The sequence below is a fragment of the Prionailurus bengalensis genome, chromosome C2, assembly GCF_016509475.1.
Source record: "Prionailurus bengalensis isolate Pbe53 chromosome C2, Fcat_Pben_1.1_paternal_pri, whole genome shotgun sequence".
Lineage (NCBI taxonomy): Eukaryota > Metazoa > Chordata > Mammalia > Carnivora > Felidae > Prionailurus > Prionailurus bengalensis.
The window spans coordinates 107,443,928-107,468,178 of record NC_057350.1 but is presented as its reverse complement, the minus strand read 5'-3'; the positions used below and the strand labels follow the sequence as shown (position 1 = coordinate 107,468,178).

The 24,251-nt window shown below is 34.6% G+C and overlaps 1 protein-coding gene across 1 annotated transcript in view; it reads left to right on the top strand.

Moving 5' to 3' along the window:
• Positions 1-24,251, top strand: part of RSRC1 (arginine and serine rich coiled-coil 1) — a 241,355-nt gene that overhangs the window by 94,833 nt on the left and 122,271 nt on the right. Inside the window, exon 4 of the mRNA XM_043595038.1 lies at positions 14,296-14,469. Coding sequence (XP_043450973.1) covers positions 14,296-14,469 — 174 coding nt within the window. The remainder of the gene's footprint in view (positions 1-14,295; positions 14,470-24,251) is intronic.

The window sequence follows — 24,251 nt, the reverse complement described above, 5'->3', positions numbered from 1 at the left end:
TTTATGTCCTGTAACATTGCTAAATAAGAGGTGTAATAAGCAAGTATATCATTACACGTATTTTAGAGCATTAGCTATCATGGTAAATGAGAGATTGTTATCGATTTTTATTTACTAGGTTTGAAGTCCGATAAGTCAGTTGTAAAACTTGATGTGAGTTATAGGGCCAGGTAAATGTATCTGGAATTTTGATAAGAAACATTTCAGTTGGGGCACTATAAATAGGGAATTACTGTGTCAGAAATATACAAGCAATCCCTGTTTCCAATCATTTGATCTACCACAGCTAGAGGCTTGATCCTCAGCCCCTGGTGAGGACAGTTGATCTTGGTTCTGCAGTTTAGAATAATTGGCAACTGTACTGATCTAGATAGATTTTTCTAAGGCAGATGTAGGGTCCATTAGTGACCAAAGCTGAAAAATATTAACCCACTGACTTTATCTTAGTTAAAACTCAGAATGTGTGTGTTTTTTCCAAAGAAATAGCATTATTGTTGGTGTGTGTATTTGAAATAGTCTTTTGGTATAAGGTATCAGGTACTTTGTGTTAATAGGTTTATGTGAATTGGATTGAAAAACCGTGGTGATTTGTATGGTGAGTTTTGAATAACAGACTTATAAATGAAATGTCAAGTAATTTTTTTTTAGCCTTTGATTGGAAATTTTTAAGCATCCATTGAAACGGAAGTGTAGAACACCCTCACGTAGCCATGATCTAACTTCATTAGGTGGTATTTTGCCAATATCAAGGCTTGCTTTTTAAGCTTCAGAATGGGTCTAGAGTACCTTTATTTATGGGTTATTTGGTTCTGTTATCAATAGTTGACTCTTTACAATGCCTTATGTACAAAGTGTCTTCACTCTGGCTGGTGGAACATGATTTCTCCCCTTGTAGGGTATTCAGGATTTCTGTTGCTTTCCAGTGTTCTTTTCCCCAGTCCTGTGGAATTTCACCTCATATATCTATAGATATATAGATTAGAACTTGTCAGAAGATCTAGGGGAGCCCATGGCAGATTTCTGGATCCCTCTCTCTCTGTCCAACTTCCTTCTCTGACTCCTCCTCCTTCTTTTTTAAGAGAGAGAGAGCGAGAGAGGGGCAGAGGGACAGGGACAGAGAGAATCTTAAGAAGACTAGCATGGAACCTGATAGTTGTGAGATGGAGACCATGACCTGAGTTGAAATCAAGAGTCAGATGCTTAATCCACTGAACCACCTAGGCACCCCATCCAACTTCCTTCTGATGCCTTGGAAATCTAGCCACCTTGGCCTCCTTGAAGATCTATCTCTGTCTCCTTAAGTCAACAAGTCTATGGAAGCTCTGTTTGGGTTCCCTCTGCTTGCTCTGTGGCATGGAAACTTCCTCAAGGCAGTAAGTTGGGGACAGTCCTAGGTTTCCCTTCCTTGTTTGCCTTTTCTTGGGTATTCACAGTTTTGCACTGCCTTATTGTTCAATGTCTGAAATAGTTGTTTAATACATTTTGTCTGCTTTTTTAGTTGTTTATAATGAAATGGCTATTCTCATAGCCTTTAACGTCCCTGTGTGTGAAAGGTCATTTAACTGTAATATTATTTTATTTGTGATTTTTCTGTTTTTTTGGTCGTTTCCACTGAGAGTTTATCAACTTTATTAGTCTTTTCAAAAAATCAACTATCTTTGGCTCATTAATATTTGCTTTTATTTCTGTTACTTTACCTTCTTTGAGTATAATTTTGTTTTTTCCCACTAACTCTTTGAGATGGCTGCTTAGATTATTTATTTTACCTTTTATTATTTTCTGATATGTGTTTTTAATGCTGTACATTTTCATCTTTACTGTGCTTTAGCTATAGTATTTTTGATATGTCAAATTTTAGTTTTTATTTGATTCAAATATTTAAAAAATATCTATTGTGGTTTCATCTTTCCCATGGGTATCATAGAAAAAATTACTTAATTTCCAAACATTTGTAGGTTTTTCTAGTTTTTTGTTTCTTTCTTGCTTAATTTCACTGTAGTCAGAGAGTATAATCTGAATGCCTTTCATTTTCTAATTTTTATTTGATTTTAATTTTAATTTATTATTTTTTTATTTTAGAGAGAATGAACACTAGCAGGGGAGAAGGGCAGAGGGAGAGAATCTTAAGCAGGCTCCATGTTCAGCACGGAGCCCACTGTGGGGCTTGATTCCACAAACGTGAGGTCATGACCTGAGCTGAAATCACAAGTTGGATGCTCACCTGACTGAGCCACCCAAGTGCCCCAGTTTTTTTTAAGATTTTATTTTTAAGTAATGTCTGTACCTAATGTGGAGCTTGAATTTATGAGCCTGAGATCAAGAGTTGCATGTTTTACCAACTAAGCCTGCCAGGTCCCCCTGACCACCTTTCATTTTTGAAATGTGTTGAGATTAGATTTATGGCACATCATAAGGTTTATTTTAGGAAATACTACAGATGTACATGGTAAGAATGAATATTACACAGTTTTGGAATGCAGTTAAATAGGTGAATTTAACTACCATTTGTTTTAATCTTTTATATCTTCCCTTTTCTTTTTTCCCTTTTAGCATCTCAATTTATCAGTTATTGGCAGAACTCAGAGACAAATCCTGATTGTAGATATGCAAGTTCAGAATTGTTTTATATTCTTTTTGGAGTGACCTCATCATCATGAGTTGTCTCTATTTCTACCAATATTTTTTACTTTGAAGTCTACTGATATTGATATAATCTTACCATTTTTTTCTTATTAGTGCTTGTGTGATATTTTCCCCAAACTTTCACTTTCTAACTTTCTTTGTTTTATATTTAATATATTCACTTTGAAAGGTGTCTATAATTTGCTGTTTTCAGTCTGAGAATCTTTCTTTCAGTTGTATTATTTAGTCTATTTATGTTTATTGATTACTGTTATATTTGGATTTAAATCTCTCTTCTTCTTTATTTGTTCCAGTCCATTTTCTCCCCCCACCCCCTTTTTTCTTACCTTCTTTGGTTTAATTTTATTGCAATTTCTTCTCTGTTAGCTTGTTAGCTTACATTCTTTTAACTTATTTTGAGTGTGCTTAACCTAGAAATTGTAGCATGTTCTTGACTTACTAGATTTAACATAAATTAGTACTTTTATCACTTATTTTCTATAGCTTTATACTTGAAGGATAATTTGACGAGATGTAACATTGTGAACACACTTTTTCCCCCTTGAGTTCCTTAAGGAAAATTAAAGCCATTGTTTTGCTATTTATCTTGCATTTGAGAAGATTGATGCCCATGTTACTTTATTTTGTTGTTAGTGACTTGATCAGGGTATTCTTTTTTCTTTATTGTTAATATGTAGTACTGCATCAGGATATATCTCAAGAGTTGACTGTGGTTTATCCATATCCCCAGATACACAGTGGACGCTTTCTACATATAGATTCTTTTAGTTCCAAAAGTGTTCTTGGATTATATTGTAATGTTAGTTCTGTCCCTTTTTTTTTTCTTTTCTGTAGCCTCAGTTAAGTTGGATGTTCATTGTCTACCCCTTATTTCTCTTACTTTTTCTGACTGTTTTTGATACTTTTATATATTTTAACTTTTTTTCTTGAATCTTTATCACTAACACCGTGTCTCTTATTCTATGCTATATTTAATGTTGGAGTATTATGTTATAGTCTCCTCTGCTTCATGGGTATTTTTATGGGGTATATCTGCTTCACCTGAAAAATTTAATTCTAACTTTGTTTTATTTTTTTAAGTTTATTTATTATTTGAGAAAGAAAGAAAGAGAGAGAGAGAGACAAAACATGAGTGGGGAAGGGGCAGAGTGAGAGAATCCCAAGCAGGCTCTGCATTATCAGTGTGGAATCCAATGCGGGACTTGATCTCATGAACCATGAGATCAGGACCTCAGCCAAAATCATTAAGAATTGGTTGTTTAACTGAGCCACTAAGGTACCCCACTTTGTTTCTTTTTTTATACAGTTGACTCTTGGGATGCCAATCCCCCACTCAGTCAGAAATCCACTTACAGTTGTTGACTCCCTAGAAATTTAATCAGAAGCCTTACTGATAACCTAAACAACTGATTAACACATATTTTATATGTTATACGTATTATGTTTTATATTCATGTGATAAAGTAAGCTAGAGAAAAGAGTTATTAAGAAAGTCATAAGGAAGGGAAAATACATTTACAATACTGTAATGCATTTATTGAAAAAAATCTGCATATAAGTGGATCCACGCAGTTAAAAACCCATGTTGTTCGAGGTTCAACTGCAGTTGCTTTGTATGGATGTCAGATTCTTTTTGTTGTTGTTCATGATAAGGCACAGAATTTTCCTAGATCTGCAGTAATAGGCAATTCTGTGAATAGACTGAAGGTTTTAGGTGACTTATAAGGTTTCTTGAGTGTCACTGTACGTTATTAATACAGGGAGATGGAAGTTTCTCTAATGAATGGGGAACTTTATGAGAAAAGCTAAGCTTATTTTCAGATCCTTTGATGTTTTATGGAACCCTGAGCTTCAGCATTTTGTTTTCTAGTTGTTTTCCACCACCAAGCCACCAGTGGACACTTCCCTTTTCATAGTATATTTCTTTCCTAGAGTGTGCATCCTTTTAAAAAATTCCCCTGGTTGTTAGGTTTTAGTTGGATTTCAGTTGGGGTTGAAAGTAGATGTCCATGTTCAAAACGTCATCCTGACATGGAATTCGTGTAAATTTATTCACTGTATAATTTTAAAATTTAATTTTAAGTACAGTTTTACTTTATGGTAAATATAGTCTTTATTTATAGAACTCTACTTAAGAGACTACTTGAAGTATTGTAGTTATTTTTTTTGAAAGATAAAATATTAGGATATTTGTTTTGATTACATGTGTTTAGAACTTATTAGCCAATTAAGAAACTTGACGAATTGGTTTTTGAGGGCAGTAATTCATTTTATGTAGGGATGTTATGGTGATTGTTCCTATTCTGTAGATATTGAAAGCATTTATCTGGTATAATAGGACATCTTGCTGTCCATTTATTGCTTATATATTGTGTGTTCTAGAATGCCACATTTTTTATCAAATGTTTCTTTGCTTATAATATATCTCCATTTTAGTTATGGTGCTCTAGAGACTTCTAGAGTGATTTGTCAGAAGGGTATTTATTTAAGGAATGAAGGACAAATAACATCTTAAATTTGAGTGTAGTTTCTTCAACTTTTTGTTTCTCTGGTCAGGGTAGGAAATCTCTTTACTGTGATCTGTGACTTTTTTCTTGACGGAGATCCTTTAAATACATAGTTAAAGTTACTTAATAAAGTAAATGGGGTTGTTCATATGTCTGCGATGTGCATTTTACTCAAAATTATGTAAAGTAATTCTCATGACAACTAAGAAGTCAGCTTAATTCACTTTGAGTGTTTGATTTTGTGGTTCTTTTTTAACAGCTTTTAATACTGTTATTTTGCCTATTTTTTGGACTTACTGTCTTTTCTCCATGTATTCTCTCCAGAGTCATATTTTGCTTCTTGTAGCCTATAAGCAAAATTAAGAGCCCTAAAATACGAGAATTAACATAACAAACATTAAGACAGGGAGAGAAAGATCCAGTAGTTTATATTGTATACTGTGATATTTTAAAACTTACTATTTTCTTTAGACTTGGTATCATGGATGGCTTAATTTATAGTTCTGCTATTGCTATCATAGTTCTTTGAGCCACATCAGTAATATTTATAGGAGAGTATTCCAAAATGGCATGGGTTGCATGTATTGACATATGGTGAATAATGAGCAAGATGTTTTGGAGAATGACAGGCATAGGTTTTCTACAGTGGGATTTTGTGTTAGGGAAAACCATGGGATGATTTGGAGATAATTGTGTTTATTTTATGAATTGGGTACATTGGGAGGAATGGAGATTGGCAAAGTAGGTGCTATGGGGAGGGTGGGCAGATAGTAATTGATATGGAAAGCTTCTAATTGTGGTATCTAGCTTTGCTGTGATGGTGATAGAGTGATCATGCTTTCTGGTTTCTCTGGGACAGTACCAACTTAGACATGTTGTCTTAATGTTATAGTGCCTGTCTTGACTATTAAAAATCACCCTTTTATCCTTCAAAAGATATGGTTTTTCTATTAATAGCAAATCTGTGCAGATCGTGTATTTGGCTGCTGTGGGTTTTCTGTGAAGATATGGGTTATTGGCCAAGATTGTTATTCTTTACATTCCTTTATAAAAGAAATATATTGAAACTTGATTAATCCTTATTCCAGCTTTAAGATTTTATTTTATTTTTTTAACGTTTATTTATTTTTGAGAGAGAGAAAGAGACATAGTGTGAGCCGGGGGCGGGGGGGAGTGCGCAGAGAGAGAGGGAGACACAGAATCCAAAGCAGGCTCCAGGCTCTGAACTGTCAGCACAGAGCCAGACGCGGGGCTCAAACCCACGAACTGTGGATCATGACCTGAGCTGAAGTCGGATGCTTAACTGACTGAGCCACCCAGGTGCCCCAGCCAGCTTTAAGATTTTAAAGATCTGTCAAAACCAGAATGCTGCTCTTTACTGGTTTAGCTTTAGTATGAGGGAAGCATACTTAATATGCTTCTGATTCAGATTTTACTCCTTTGTTCAGATTAGCACATCCCTCAGTTACATCTTTCTAATTGCCTGCCTGCTCTCACATCACTTGTCTGCGATCTCACAGTTCAGTTAGGTAACCCTGAAAGTAGTTATTATCCCCCTTTTGTAGATAAGGAAACAGATGCCCTCAGAGGAAATAACTTGTTCGAGGACACTACTATGTAAGGAATCCTTTATTTTTTAACTTAATACTTATAGAAGTTTGAATATCTTAATGACAGATACATCTATTTTTATAAGATACAGTGAAAAAAACATGATTTCACCCAAATATACCTCATTTGTAATCTGTGAATGGTTGCACATTTTTGTCAAGCTGTGTATTCTGACAAAAGGGCAAACCGGTAAGAAATGGGCTTATATTAAAGATTCATTTAAAAAGAGAACTCTTAGTTTTGTTGTTAGAGTTTAAACTCATGTTAACTCACTTATTTTTGTTGCTCCACATTTTTATTACTTGAGTGAAAAGTAATTGCAAGAATCATATTTTGTTCCTGAAAGATGTAGAACCAAATTAAAATAATATACATACGCGGAATGTATATGTATAGTGATTGAGGCTGTCACAAAAAAGGCCCCCCTCCATTTTTATTATCATAACTTTCTTTTAATAGAAAACTTTAAATTATATGATTATTGTTCAAAATTTTAGAAGAATATGTTAAAATTTGCATATATTCACATATAATAGAAGATTTAATTAGAAATGAATAAACTAACTTTTGTGGGGGAAATAAATTATGAGGATAAATTAAAACATGTCGTATGGCTCATTTGGTTAAGTGTCCCGTCTTGGCTCAGGTCACCATCTCACAGTTGATGAGTTAGAGGCCTGCATTGGGCTCCGTGCTGACTGTGTGAAGCCTGCTTGTGATCTTGGAATTCTCTTTGTCTCTCCCTCTTTCTCCCTCTTTCTCTGCCCATCCCCTGAAGGTGCATACCCTCTCTCTCTTTCAAAATATAAATAAACTTAAAAAAAAAAAAAACTTTATGTGGAAAAAAAGTCATGTCAAAATTAAGAGAGGGAGTAATTAAACTTAAAGAGATAGAAATTTTATTTTTGTAAATTAGGATAATAACCCATGTTGACATCCCTAGCAATAAATATTGTAACTTCTCAAAATCACATATTAAAAAAAGTTTGTGACCGTATTTGGATAATACTGCTTTTCATTCAGTGAGTAAACCCATTAGGGATGAAAGAGGTAAGACATTACCACTACTGAAATCCATGTAATTGTTTTCAAGACTTACATAGGTCCTAAATACTCAGGACTAATTTATGCAGTCTCTCTATCATCCACATTATTTGGAGGAAATAATTTGTGTTTGCTCTCTTCTCTTTACCCTTAGTCTAGCTAGGGATTTACCAAATATATTGACATTCTCAGAGAACCAGATTTTGGCTATTTTTCTTTATTGCTTCCTATTCTATTGATTTTTCCTCATTATTTAATGTTTCCTTCCTTCTACCTACTTTGAACTTACTTTCCTCTTCTTTTTCTGGCTTAAGATGAAACCTTAGGTATTTGATTTTAGACCTTTCTTCTTTTCTAATATAAGCGCTTAAAACTGTAAGTTTCCCTCTAAATATTGCTTTAACTCATCTTACAAATTCTCCTATGTTGTATTTTCATTGTCATTCAGTTAAAAATATTTTCTAATTTTTCTTGTGATTTCTTACTTGATCAATGAATTATTTAGAAGAGTATTTAATGTCTATTTTTTTCTAGATGTTTTATTGTTATTAAACTCCAGATCTGTTGTGGTTGGATAAACATATTTTGTATGGTTTCTATTTATGAATTGATCCTCTATTTATGAATTGATCCTATAATCATGAAGTATCCTTTTCTTTTCTTTTTTTGGTGATACTTTTAGTTTCTCAAGTTTATCTGATTTTATCAGCTGATTTTATCAGCTTTTCTGTGCTTACTGTTTGCATGATACAGTAAAACCTTGGTTTGTGTCCATAATTCTGGAAACATACTTGTAATCCAAAGCACTTGTATATCAAAGCGAAGTTCCCCGTAAGAAAAAGGAAACAGATGATTTGTTCCACAACCCACAAATATTCGTATAAAACTGATTATAATACTGTAATATAATACAAAATAAAGAGAAAATACAAAATATAAAGAAAAATAAACAAATTAACCTGCATTTACTTTTGAAAATCTTCGTGGCTTGTATGAAGGAGATGAGAGAGGAGGGTTATTGTGTAGGACGACTTCCACTATCACTAACGGAATCACTGCTATATATTGGCTCAATGGAATCTTTTCTTTTCATGGCGCTTTAACAAGAAACCTATCCAGTGACACTTGCTTTTTCCTCCTTTTGAGGATTTCGCGGAAATGTGATATTGCATTGTTGTTAAACAGATTCATTACTCGCACTGCTACAGCCTTATTCAGGTCATGCTTTTCTACAAAATTTTGTACTGTTTCCCACATTTTACACATCACGTTAATCTCGTTTGAAGTGACGGATTCCTCCACCTTCTCCTCCTCCTCTGCAGACAAGATGCAGACGTGCACTTCTTATAAAATCTTGCAATTTCGGCCACTCGCATACCTCTTTTGTACTTCTTGATGTGTTTCTTCCTTACTTCCACTATAATCATCTTCTCCTTCAACGCATTCAACCTTTCTTTTTACCCTTTCTGCATGGGGGCCATTGTATACGCTGGCACAGATGTTGACTACAGTACAGTAAATTCTTGTCACATACTGTATTTAATGTAACTGGCAATAAGGCAGCAGAGGAAAGGGTCTGTATCTGCAGGCAGCCTGACCTAGAATGTAGTAAAGCCTTCCTAAGCTTACTCTTGTACAGAAAAGCAAAGGACTGTCCATAGGTGCTTTGAAGTGACAAAAAATACCCTAGTGCCAGTTGTGGGCACGTTCCAATGTTCTGAAAAATCGCTGATTTCTGCCAAACACTGTGGCCTGAGACCAAGCATCTGAGCATGGGAGACAATCACACACAACCCTGCAGAGAGAGAGAGAGAGAGAACCACCATTGGCTCAGTTGTGATCACGTGACTTTGGGTGTCACGTACTACTTGTATTGCAAGACCTTGCTTGTTTATCAAGTTAAAATTTGCTAGAAGTGTTTGCTTATCTTGTGGAACACTCACAGAACAACTTATTTGCAATCCAAGGTTTTACTCTATATCTGTTTTTAGCCATTTACTTTGAACCTGTATCTGTATATTTAAAGTAAACATCTTGTAGACAGCATGTAGTTGTGTGATGCTTTTTGATTCATTTGGACAATCTCTTTTTATTTAAAGTATTTATTAGTATTTAAGGTATTTATTGATATATTTGGTATACATATTTGATATTGATATATTTGATATATTAAGTCTACTATCTGATATATCTCTATTTTATGTATTTTATATGTATGTTTTTATGTATTTTATGTATTTTATATTCATATAATATATATTTATTTTATGTTTGCCCCTCTGATTTTTGTTTCTTTGTACTTCTTCTCCAGCCTCCTTTTAGAATAATGAATATTTTTAAGAATTCTTGTTTAGGGACACCTGGGGGCTTGGTCAGTTAAGTGTTGGACTCCATATCAGCACTCAGGTTGTGATCTCCTGGTTGTGATCCCAGGGTCATGAGATTGAGTCCCATGTTGGGTCCATGCTGATTGTGGAGCCTGCTTGAGATTCTTTCTTTCTGGCTCTCTCTGCCCTTTCTCTGCTCTCAAAATAAGTAAATAAGCATTTAAAAAAAAATGAATTCTTATTTAGCTCATATTTTGGCTTTTTAGCTGTACATATTTACATTTCTTCTTTTATTTCTTTAAGTGATTGTTCTAAGGATTGTATAGATGCCCTTACCATTTCAGTGTACTTAGAGTTACTATTTCACCATTCATGCAAAATGTAGAAACCTCAGGTCTCCATTTACCTGCTGCATAGTTTTTTTTATAGAGATGATATATATTCTATCTACTTTCATTATAAACTCTACAGTGAAACATTGTATATTTTTACTTTAAGCACATATATGTATTTTAAATAAAGGAAGTTGTTTTTTATATTTCCCCATATATTTACCATTTCCAATGGTCTTCATTCCTTCCTAAAGATCCCAGGTTTTCATCTGTCATCACTCTTTTCATCCCAAAGAACTTATTTTAGAACTTACTGTAGTACAGATCTACTATTGATGATTATGGTTTATTCTTCCCATTACCTCAAAAATGTCTGTATTTTACTTTTAGTTTTTGAGGCATGTTGTTGCTAAATATGAAATTCTGGTTTGAATGTTGTTTTCTTTCACTATGTTAACTAAGAACTTTGTTCTACTGTCTTCTGGTCTCCACTGTATCTGATGAGAAGCCAGCAGTAACGACTATCATCACTCTCCTTCCTATGTGTAATGTGTCAGTTTTTTTTCTGAATACTTTCAGGATTTCTCTTTGCTTTTGGTTTTCATTGGTTTCATCAATAGTCATGATATCTATATTTATCTTGGGGTTCACTAAACTTCTAGGATCTGATAACTTGTTTTTCACTAAACTTGGGGATATTATAGCCACCACAAAAATAAATTGTTCTTTATTATTTTCTCTCCTTCTGTGTTTAACCATGTTAGACATTTGGATATTGTCATGGAGATCCTGGAGGATCTGTTTTTCTTATTGACGGTCTTTTTTTTTTTTTTTCTTTTCCTCTTAGTTCTTTAGTTTGGGTAGTTTTGATTGATTTATTTCCAGGTATACAGATTCTTTCCTCTGTTATTACTAATTAGTAGACTTTAATCTTATTCAGCATAATTTAAATTTCAGATATTATATTTTTTAGTTATAGAATTTTAGTTATTGAATTACTTTTTTTTCATTTTCTAGTTTTCCTGCTGAGATTTCTGTATTTATTGCAAGCATAGTTAGTGCTTTTTTAAAATCCTTGTGCTATTGCTAACATTTGGCTCATCTCAGGGTTAATCTCTATTGACTATCTTTTCTCTTCAGATTGGATCACATTTTTCAAGCTTTGTTATATTATCTAGTAATTTTATCCTGGACATGGTGAGTGTCATATTTTGAAAAGTCTGGATTCTGCTATATTCTTCAAAAAATATTGATTTTTTGTTTACTTGTTTGTTTTAGCACGAAATTTAGTTGAATTAAAATTGCAAAAATCCTGTCTCTCTGGGGGCATTTGAAATTTTTAGTTCTTTTACCCTTAGCTATTTGGAGTTGTTCCCTCATTTGCAAAATGTAGGGTTTAGCCCAAGATTTGAGTAGAGTATATACATCTAGAATTTGTGGCTCCCTCCTCTCAGTCTTTCAGGATTCCCCTTTCATTTTCCTTTTGCAATGGTTGCCCTGAGTCTTTCTATTGGTTTTTCTGGCTGGAAATCCTAACGTTTTCTATTGGAGTTTTAGCTGCCCTACATGGGCACCCCCCATCAACCCTCAGTTTGTTCTCAGTTTTTAAGAGTCCCTTATGTTTTGGCTCCCTCCCTCTCTAACCTTTTTTTTTTTTTTTTTCCCTTCCCCTCCCCCGTGGTCTTCTGTTAAGTTTCTCAGGATCCACATAAGAGTGAAACCATATGGTATCTGTCTTTCTCTGTATGACTCATTTCACTTAGTATAACACTCTCCAGTTCCATCCACGTTGCTACAAAGGCCATATTTCATTATTTCTCATTGCCATGTAGTATTCCATTGTGTATATAAACCACAATTTCTTTATCCATTCATCAGTTGATGGACATTTAGGCTCTTTCCATAATTTGGCTATTGTTGAAAGTGCTGCTATAAACATTGGGGTCCAATGCCCCTATGCATCAGTACTCCTGTATCCCTTGGGTAAATTCCTAGCAGTGCTACTGCTGGGTCACAGGGTAGGTCTACTTTTAATTTTTTTGAGGAACCTCCACACTGTTTTCCAGAGCGGCTGCACCAGTTTGCATTCCCACCAACAGTGCAAGAGGGTTCCCATTTCTCCACATCCTCGCCAGCATCTATCTATAGTCTCCTGATTTGTTCATTTTAGCCACTCTGACTGGCGTGAGGTTTTGATTTGTATTTCCCTGGTGAGGAGTGACATTGAGCATCTTTTCATGTGTCTGTTGGTCATCTGGATGTCTTCTTTAGAGAAGTGTCTATTCATGTCTTCTGCCCATTTCTTTACTGGATTATTTGTTTTTTGGGTGTGGAGTTTGGTGAGTTCTTTATAGATTTTGGATACTAGCCCTTTGTCCGATATGTCATTTGCAAATATATTTTCCCATTCTGTCATTTGCCTTTTAGTTTTGTTGATTGTTTCCTTTGCAGTGCAGAAGCTTTTTATCTTCACGAGGTCCCAAGTTCATTTTTGCTTTTAATTCCCTTGCCTTTGGGGATGTATCAAGTAAGAATTTGCTGCGGCTGAGGTCAGAGAGGTTTTTTCCTGCTTTCTCCTCTAAGGTTTTGATGGTTTCCTGTCTCACATTCAGATCCTTTATCCATTTTGAGTTTATTTTTGTGAATGATGTAAGAAAGTGGTCTAGTTTCATTCTTCTTCATGTTGCTGTCCAGTTCTCCCAGCACCATTTGTTAAAGAGACTCTTTTTTCCATTGGATATTCTTTCCTGCTTTGTCAAAGATTAGTTGGCCATACTTTTATGGGTCCAGTTCTGGAGTCTCTATTCTATTCCATTGGTCTATGTGTCTGTTTTTGTGCCAATACCATGCTGTCTTGATGATTACAGCTTTGTAGTAGAGGCTAAAGTCTGGGATTGTGATGCCTCCCACTTTGGTCTTCTTCAATATTACTTTGGCTATTCGGGGTCTTTTGTGGTTCCATACAAATTTTAGGATTGGTTGTGCTAGCTTCGAGAAGAATGCTGGTGCAATTTTGATTGGGATTGCACTGAATGTGTAGATTGCTTTGGTAGTATTGACATTTTAATAATATTTATTCTTCCAATCCATGAGCACGGAATGTTTTTCCATTTCTTTATATCTTCTTCAGTTTCCTTCATAAGCTTTCTATAGTTTTCAGCATACAGATCTTTTACATCTTTGGTTAGGTTTATTCCTAGGTATTTTATGATTCTTGGTGCAGTTGTGAATGGGATCAGTTTCTTTGTCTTTCTGTTGCTTCATTATTAGTGTATAAGAATGCAACTGATTTCTGTACATTGATTTTGTATCCTGTGACTTTGCTGAATTCTTGTATCAGTTCTAGCAGACTTTCGGTGGAGTCTTTTGGGTTTTTTATGTATAATATCACGTCATCTGCAAAAAGTCAAAGCTTAACTTCATTTTTGCCAATTTTGATGCCTTTGATTTCCTTTTGTTGTCGATTGCTGATGCTAGCACTTCGAACACTATGTTAAACAACAGCAGTGAGAGAGAATCCTAAATAGGCTCAGTGCTATCAGCATGGGGCTCCATCCCACGAGCTATGAAATTGTGTCCCGAGCCAAAATCAAGAATCAGATGCTTTAACCTGCTTAACCGACCAAACCACCCAGACACCCCTCCCTCATGTCATTTTAATTGAGTGTACTTATTCATAAAGAATCCTATACAGATGCTTACTTCACACAGTTAGTTACTAAATCCATAGCTAAAACTAAATCCTTTTCTTTCAGATAGTTTTAAAGAGTATTTGTATTTTATAATATAAAATATAATTTAAATGAATGTAATAAACTCTACTTATTATAGGTCTAGGTCAAGACCTCGTCCACGTTCTCATAGTCGAAGCAGTGAAAGGTCCAGTCACCGAAGAACCCGTAGTCGGTCTCGGGATAGAGAAAGACGTAAAGGCAGAGATAAGGAGAAAAGAGAAAAAGAGAAGGATAAATGCAAGGACAAGGAATTACACAACATCAAACGTGGGTAAGTTGAAGTAAATCTTAAGCAGTGATGACTCAGTGATTCCATGGCAATATTCAAACTGAATTTTCATTCTCTGAGGTTTTTCTTAGAAGGATAAAATAGAAGAATACTGTAGATAAAGAAGAAAGGATAAAATCAAAATGGTTATCTCAGATTTTTACTGTTCTTCCTTTGTATTCCTTTTTTCATTTAATACTTACATAACAAGCTTTAGAAGCACAAAATAAATGGCACTATCAAAGCTTAGTATGTCAATAAAGGAAAATTTACATAATTCTTTAGGAGAGTTCTATATTCAATTTCCTTATCATGAATATGAATTTAAAATTTAAAGACTAGCTCATGATTAAAAATGTCTATTAATTTATTGTAAAGCTGTTAGGGGAAAAGGGTAAAGGTAAAACAAAGGGAAAGAACCATGTTAATAACCATGTTACTATTGGTTAGGCCTCTTTCAATGTAGAATGGGACTTGGTCACTGTTAAGGTGTGTGTTTATTAGAATGAGTGTATGTGTGTGAGGCCCAGAATTTATTTTTTCCAGAGTTGGTATTAACCAGTTATTCTAGCTTTGTACATTTGGAGGTTGGAATCCATTCATACCTATTTATTAGAAGATGTTAAAATGAAAGAAAATCTTGGTTGATAGTATAAATTATAGTTTGTTATTTTATTCAAAACTGACATTGGGGTCTTTTATTATATGAAGTAGAACATCTTGGAATTTATCCCCCTTTGTGAGTCTTTCTACGCCCTATGTATATTCACTGTGATACTTGAGTACAAAAATGTTTTTCTTTATGGATCAGTTTTCAGTGTTAAAGAACTTTTCAGGGTCTTGAATGTAGTTCCTTGAGATCTTGATTCTGTGAGGAATTAAGTTTATTAAAGAATGTGGAACTCATGTCATCCTTTTTCACAGTTGTCTGTTAATTTCTTATTTTCAGATTTAGTGATATTATTTAAACCTGCCAGATTCCTTGAAATGATAAATTTGTGGTGGATTTTGGAAGAGGATAACATTATTATATGACTTTCTTTTTCCTGATCACCTCACAACCGTGAATGCACATAGACCAGTTGTGCTCCTGCAAAATTCTAACTTCTGTCTTTTTCTAGTTTTAAGGGTTGTTGAATATTATAGGAGAGGAGATAGGGTTGGCTATCTGGCCATAAGGCTAGGAAGGCTGTGTTAGCTCAAGTGGTAGAGTGTAATTAAGATCAGAGAGGATGTGGGAGAAATCTGTTGGTAAAAGGAGAAAGTCAGGAGGATGATAGATGTGGAGGACACAGAATAGGTTTCTAAGACTGGAAGATACTGACTGAGGATGAATAAATTATGTCAGTCAAGGAACTGCTTTGCTCCTTGTTCTTTTTTCGTTTTCCTTTTGGTTTACACTTTAGGTAGTACATGGCTATGAGAAGACTGAATATGATTTTTACTACTCATTAAATTTTTGCTTTCCACCTCACCAGAATAATTATACAGTTGTACAAAATTGAAATTACGTAAAGCATTATTTTGGGGATGTTAAAGGTAAGAAAATTGAGTTCATGGATAAAAAAGGGAGGTTGGGTGGTTTCAGGAAAGATTCTCATATGGTTAACATCAATCTTGGAGATCTGGGTCAGCTAGCTTTACAGGTTAGACTCAGTGTTCATTATGTTCAAAAGACTGAATTTTGGATGATAGATCTACAAGGTAATAATGTTGTATTCATCATTATTTTTTAAATCTCAACAAAGGTAATGAGCAAGGTCAAAGCAAGAGGTGTCAGGGTGCCTGGGTGGCTCAGTCAGTTAAGCATCCAACTGCAGCTCAGGTCATGATCTCGCGGTTCATGAGTTTGAGTCCTGCATCAAGCTCTGCACTGGATTCTCTCTCTGCCCTTCCCCCTTGCTCTCTCTCAAAATAAATAAATAAATGTTAAAAAAAAAAAGAAAACCCACAATAGGTGTCAGTTGAAGGGCTCAGGGAACTGATGTTAAAAAGCTGTGAGTAGCTTGATTCAGTAATTTCCATGGTTTTAGTGGACCATAATATAGAGTGGTGTTATATCGGGATATTTTCTCTCCTGGTCAGTGTTGAGGACACCAAATTCTTACCTTTTGGTATAATCTAAAATCAGAATTTTTTTAGGTCAGTGTACACATTTAATATGGTAGTGTTTATATATGTACATATGTACCTGCTTTGCTTCAGAAATAGTTTATCTTTCTTTTTTTTACATGTTTATTTCCTAAACCTGATTTTTTAAGCCATTCAGGGCAGTGAATGTATCTTATCTCTTTTTTATCATTTAGAGTACCTAATGTACATGTTACTTGTTAATAAATATTGATTGGCTTTTGATATATACACTCATTAATTCGTTTGCTTGTTCAGTCAACAATATTTATGTGCCTTCTATTTGTCAAGTAGTATGTTGGTAATAGGAACATGATAGTAGGCCAGTCCTACTTGGAGAGTTCATGCAGATGGCAGAATAAGCATAGATAGAAGGGAAGATGTATAAGTAATTACAGTGAAATCAGATGGATGTTTCACTAGGAAGTTATGGAAACATTGTATGAGTTAGGATGCTTTTGGTCATAGTAACAAAACCTAACCAATAGTAGCTTGAACCAAGGACAGCATATTTTTTGTAAAGGGCTAGATGGCAAATAACTTAGGCTTCTTAGACCATATGTCTCTTTTGCAACTACCGAAGCGTGTCCTTTTAACACAAAGGCAGCCCATAGATAATGTTAAATGAATGATATGGCTGTATTGCAATAAAAGTTTGCTTACAAAAATGGGCAACTGGCTAGATTTGGCCCACAGGCTGTAGTTTGTCAGCATCTAGCTTAAACCATGAGCACATACCTTGCTAATATAACAAAGAGTTTAGAGGTAAGCAGATCTGGGCCGTTTTACCCTTCCAAAAGGCCAGTCTCAGCATCTTGGCTTTCATCCTCAGTCTTGAGGATGAACATTGCAACATTGTGGTTGCAAGGTATTTCCATGAACAATAAGCTGGTTGATCCAGACTAGTTAGCATATGAGGGAAGATCTCTCAGAAGAAGTGGTGTTTATACACCAGAGATGTATACACTCATCTCAGAGATGAGAAAGAATGTATGTGCAAAATGAACTTCCTGTGAAAGACAGGCAAGCAGGGGGGTATGGCATGTTTGAGGAACTAAAGTCTAATGAGGCTTAGTTTAGAGTTGAAGAGGAATAATGGTGAGAGATGATTATTGGAGTACCTTATAAGTTATGTTAAGTTTGGAGTTAATTATTTTTTTTAATTTTTTTAATGTCTATTTATTTTTGAGAGAGAGAGAGAGAAAGCACAAGTAGGGGAGCGACAGAAAGAGGGGGACAGAGGATCCAAAGCGAGCTCTGTGCTGACAGTAATGAGCCTGATGTGGGGCTGAAACTCATGAACTGCGAGACCATGACCCAAGCCGAAGTCAGACACTCAACTGACTGAACTACCCAGGCGCCCCAAGTCTGAAGTTAATTCTAAAGGCAGTGAGAAGCCAATGAAGTTGCAAGTAGGGTAATGATACGATCAGGTCTATCTGAGGTATGAACAAAAGGCTTTATCTACAGTGGACATAGTAAGTGTCTAACCTTAAAACAATTTTTTTTAACGTTTATTTATTTCTTTTGAGAGAGAGAGAGCATGAGTGGGGGAAGGGTAGAGAGAGACAGAGACACAGAATCTGAAGCAGGGTTCGGGCTCTGAGCTGTCAGCCCAATGGGGGCTCGAATCCACAAACCATGAGATCACGACCTGAGCCAAAGTCGGTTGCTTAACCGACTGAGGCACCCAGGCTCCCCTAAGTCTCTAGCATTTTAAATATATTTTCGAAGTATCAGGAATTTTGCTAAGCAATTGACATGCGTTATCTTACTTAGTTTTCAATAATAACCTCATGAAATAGGTACTTTTGTTATCCTTCATATAGATGAAAACTTGTGATCACAGAACTAGTAAATGGCAGAGTTAGGCTTCTAATTCAAGTTTACTGACAACAGCAACTTGCCTCTTCAGAGTACATTGTCTTCACTTCTTGGTAATCCATAATCACTGATGATGAGAATATAATGAGATTAAGTAATTAATGCTATAGCTTAAACTGCCCTAGAAAATACCTAAAGAGAACTGAAAGAATTTTCTGTGCCTTATTTTTCTCTGATCAGGTCAGAAATCTGTCATTAGTAAAAGATCGATTCCTTCCTTTCTCCCTCCCTCTCTCTTACTTATTTTCCCACAATAGAACATTTCATCTATTTATTTGAATTACATTTAATTATATTTAATAAACACGCAAAATTTCTAGCCCTTAATTAAATTTATTTCTGTGATTATTTTGTTACCTGTCTCTTGCCAAATGATTTCACACACACTCATGCACACACACACACACACACACACACACACACACACAAAACCTAGGTGGAGAGAAAGGAAAAAAATTCACAAACCATATAATTAGGACTTCTATATTAGTTCGTTGTGGTTGTGCAACCAGTGGCACATATTTAGAGTATACTAAATAACCTAGCTGCTTCTTCACATAAGAGAAAATAACAACTTGCATACTTCTGCTTCTTTATGCATAACAATCTTTGTTTTTATCAATCCAGTTTGAAAATACCAGTTTTATATGAAAATCGATACAACATAGAGCATATGCTTATAGAGTACAAAGTAAGAAGAGTAAGAACAATAATGGTAAAGGATTTTATGATTTTATAATTTTTTAAATTGGGAAAAATAAAAGTAGGAGAGAAAGGAATGCTCAAGAAGGAATTAATGAGCCTAATAATAAGGAAGAGGTCTTTTATTAAACTTTTGAGGAAAAAGATACTGAATTAGATAATTCTAAAAAAAATTTTGTAAATATAGCAGTGAATTAAATATAGTTCTTGGAATTCCTAGGACATTTGAATGACTATATCTTATACTGTTGTAAATGGATCTATTCATTTTATTAATCTACTGAATAAGGAAGGCTGAATAAAAGCTGGGAGGGTATTGGGAGTTTATAGGGACTAAAAGGTGTTTTTCCTTATAATATTATGTGAAAGATTAATTTAAGAAAGACACCAACTGAACCTTGTCTTAGATTTTTTTGAAAAGGTTTAATGATGTTAATTTTTAATGTTTTACATTTATAAAATTCAGTTTTTAAGAATATTTTATCTTTAAACATTGATATAGCTTTTTATTATTATTATTAGCTTTTGTCCCAAATTTTTAAAACTTAAAATATTTATCATATCATTAGATATTTGTATTTACTTTATGGAGACATGTCTTTGCAATATGAAAACAAATTTTATTGATAATAGTTATTGAGTTGAAATTGGACACTTAACATTATTTTGTTAAGCACACTATTACTGCGAGTCAAAAATCAGGAATATGAAACTTATTATGGCATATCATAATTACAGCTTGATCTGATGATTGTGAACATCATACACCCCATCTGAGTCTTCTGTGGATTCATATTATGCGTCTTTTAGCAACATTTTGATCAAACTCCATAAAGTATAGTTGGCTTTTATAGACTTCTGTGAAAAATTTGTTGTGAATAAATATGTCACTACCACCAGTGACATTCTCCTATATATTTTAAATCCTAATGCTATCCTTAAGAGTAGGATTTGGATGGATTGGATTGAAGTCTATTTTTCATCAGGATTTATGCCTAGTAAAGTGCTTTCTTAATTTGAGTAATCTAGGATTCATCAGTAACCTGATTAGGTATTCCTGAATGTATTCTCCTTTACGATGTGATACCATGAAAGGTTTTCAGTTATCCTCTTATTGCCTTTTCTGTAGATGGATAAATGGATGGTCTCAGAAATGTGCCCATCAAAACTTCTGGAATATTTTGCTCCAACATTTGAGTTTATACTTTTTTTCTTTTCTTTCTTTATATAACTTTCTGAAGCTTTGTGCTTTTAAAGAGAGGTAAGTATTTCCTGATCCAAGCATACAAAGCCATACCTGAACAACTGAAACGTTCTTTTTGGTGGGTAATGGAAGGGGAATATGTTTAAATAGAATTTCTTATATTGAAGAGTGACTCCCACTAAATCAATTGTCTTTAAATCTCTCTGAAAATAGATTAGAAGCCACTGGGACAGCAGTGAAATCAGGCTTCAAATATAGCTTGTATGTTACCTATTTATAAAATCTTTCATTAAAAAGTTTACTATGCAATTTACATTGCTTGTATTGAAACTATTTCTGGTATGTCTTTATAGACTAGAAGTACAGAAAGCATACCAACAGAAGCAGCATATACTTTTTGTTCATAGAAATTACTGGCTTTGAACATGTATTCTGAATTACGCGCACACACACACACACACACACACACACCCATACATTTAAAAGAATGGTAAGGTATTTAGATTCTGGGAAAGTTAAATTAGCTTGTAGAAATAATAATTTTTACTCATTTTAAATCATTTATATGTTTTTTTCCTTATAGAACAAGGTATTTTGAGCCTTAATTTATTCTTCTGTAAAATGGGGATAACAATATTTAAAAAGCTAGAAGTATTGCAAGCAGTGTATCTAAGAAATCTAGTATTACATAGTAATCACACTTTATAGATATACGTTGGTTATGGCTTTGACCTGGCAATGTTCCAGAGTCTTCAGTTGTAGAGTTTCATGTACTAAGTTTCTGTTGATGAGATTTTTCCTACCTAGTGCTTGGCAGAAGATGTTGGAAGTGATTTGGGAATGCTGGACTCTGAGTTTTGACAGCAGTTACATACTCTTAGAGGCTGTCATATTTTTCCTTACCTCTTATTTCTTTATGCAGCAGGAAGTCATTTATGCTAATTTACCCCTATTTGCATATAGGTTATAGAGTTCTGTGGTGCAGAGCGTGCTTAGAACTCCTTTTAAGTGTCTGTTTGGATCAAAGCAGGGCTGTGTGATAGCTGTTGTCTGACACCAAGCTGTGTGGTGTTGTTTTCATTAAACATTTATCACACTTCGAATGTGACAGCAGGCAACTTTGTGCCAGTATAACATGTTTTCATGCAAAATTTATTGAAAAAGACGAGACTTTGTAAAGAGATCTTGTTGCCTTTCACCAGTGGCGAAGGGTAAATGTTTGGTTCGAAAGAAGCGTATACCTTTAACACATGTCATTGTAACATGCAAAGGAAGCTTCGTACTGTCAATTTTGTTAAGCAAGTAAACAAGTACATTTTTATATAAATGTGTGCACTGGATTTTTCTTCCCTTTTAAATTAATTTTTTTACAATTTCCTTGTGAACTGAATGAATACCTTAACAGTGGCCCTTTATGTTGTTGGGTGTTTTTTACAGCAATAAAACTTACCACCCAATTTCTATTGTGTAGGTTTGCCACTAGGTATTAGTTTTGTTCAACAGAAACAATCTGTAATTTTTTCAAAAAGACAAGGTCAAGAAAGGGAATCTAACATAACAAAAAGAATAATCAGCAAAAGCAGGAGGCAAGGGTTTTAGAAGTTCTCCCCCAAGTCACCACCTTTCTCTTATTCATTATATCAGTACATTTTAATTATCCCAGAGTTTGCCCAATGGGATTCGACTTGAATTATGCCTGATAGAGCATTAAATGGCATGAATTGTAGGTTCATTCTTTCTTTTTGTGATTACCTAGCTGTGAAAAGCCTTGGAATGAGAGAAGGTATTTTTATTTTCCTTTTTCATTCCACGGGAGACTCAGGAATCACAGTTATGCGAAGAAGTGAGAGACTGAAAGTAGCCTCACTCTGGACTTTTTAGTATGTTTCAGCACATGAGCTATAAAAAATTTGGTGAGACCCTTATAAGAGGTATTAGAAAAATTTGTGTTAGCATAAATATTCAAGAATAAAAGGAGGAAAGTAGTGAGTTGTGTGTAATGAAAGGAACTTTGCCTTTGGAACCATATAGAATCCATGCCAACTTCAAATTCTGACTCTTTGGAGGTATTAAAGAATAATTTTTTAAAAAGGTAAAATCATGACTTATAAAAATATTTGTAAACATATGCCAGAGGTATTCTGCAACTCATTAATTAATGAGGGAACCATAAAACGTGACATTAGTTTCAAGGAGAATCCAGAGAGCAGACACATATTTATGCCACCAGGAATATGGGACACAAAATTGTTTCATAGAGTCAAACTGGCTTTTTCCATATGCTGGGTGGGGGTGCCTGTGTTGATCAGTCGGTTGAGCATCCAGCTCTTGATTTCAGCTCAGATCACGATCTCATCGTTCATGAGTTTGAGCCCTAGGCCGAGCGCTACATAGAGCCCTGTGGTAACAGTGCCGTGCTGATAGTGCAGAGCCTGCTTGGGATTCTCTCTCTCTGCCCTTCACCCTCTCATGTGCACTCATGCTCACTCGCTCTCTCTCTCTCTCTATCTCTCTCTCCCTCTCTCAAATAAATAAACCTAAAAAAAAAAATCTTCAAAATCATGCAGGATGGAAATCAGTCATGACTCCACTGGACAAAATTTATTTGCATATCTCTGGAAAATAATCATTTGCATTGCTATCAATTACCTGTAATTTCTGAAATTTAAAAATAGACAAAGAAGGGGCTCCTGGATGGCTCTGTTGGTTAAACGCCAACTTCAGCTCAGGTCATGATCTCACGGTTCGTGAGTTCGAGTCCTGCGTTGGGCTCTGTGCTGACAGCTTGGAGCCTGGAGCCTGCCTCAGATTCTGTGTCTCCTCCTCTCTGCTCCTTCCCCACTCATGTTCTGTCTCTCTCTGTGTCTCAAAAATAAATAAACATTAAAAAAAATAAAAATAAATAAAATAAATAAATAAAAATAGACAAAGAAAAGCAGAAAGGCAGAGATAACTCAGAAAGGCACCCTGGACAAGATACCAAGTAATTTTTAACCTTCTCAAGTCATTTAAAGTTTTTTCCCTGGCGAGGCAAGTTATTCCCTTTAAGCCTTAAATTTATTCTTCTGTAAAATGAGGATTATGATCATGAAAAGCTGTAAATATTAGAAGCAGTGGGTGTTAAGAAGGCTGGTACTATAGAGTAGGATCTCAATAAATGGTATGTTTTATTAACAACACAAACTTACTTATTGATACTTATGATTACTGGTTTCTCAGTTACCACTTTTTTCTTACTTATATGTCTTTTGAAAGGCTATTTTCTCAGCCTTTCTCTTTTTTCCTCTTTTTTTCCCTCCATGTCTTTTGCCAGTTCCATTCAATTTTTTTGGGCTCACTTTAGATGTCAGTTCCTTCATGAAGTATTCTCTGCTTCTCATGAGGGTCAGAATAGCCCTACAGTTAGCACTCATAGTCTATACCTAATCTGAATAAAGAGCTTTTAATTTTGTAATTAAAAGTTTTGTAAATTGCCAGATTGTATGTATCTTTGTCTATCTTATTCAACACTGTATTTACTTGGATCATAGTAAGTATGGAAATATTTGTAGAGATGGTTTTAGATGTTGTTTCTAGGTAGTAAATCCAGCTTTTAAGCATTTAAAAATGATAAAATTTAATTTTTGGTATCATAAAAATAAGAAAATACTCCATGCCTGGTTTAATTGTGCATGTGTACCCATACATATATACATCACCTCCATTAAAGTCTTCAGACAACATTTTTTACCAAGTGTACATAACTTCCATTATCTTTTTCTGTACTTTAAATGTTATCAGTCATATTATGGTTAATAACATTTAGCATCAGTTGCTTAAAAAACTGAATGTCACTTCTAGAATTTATATTTTGAATACTGATTAA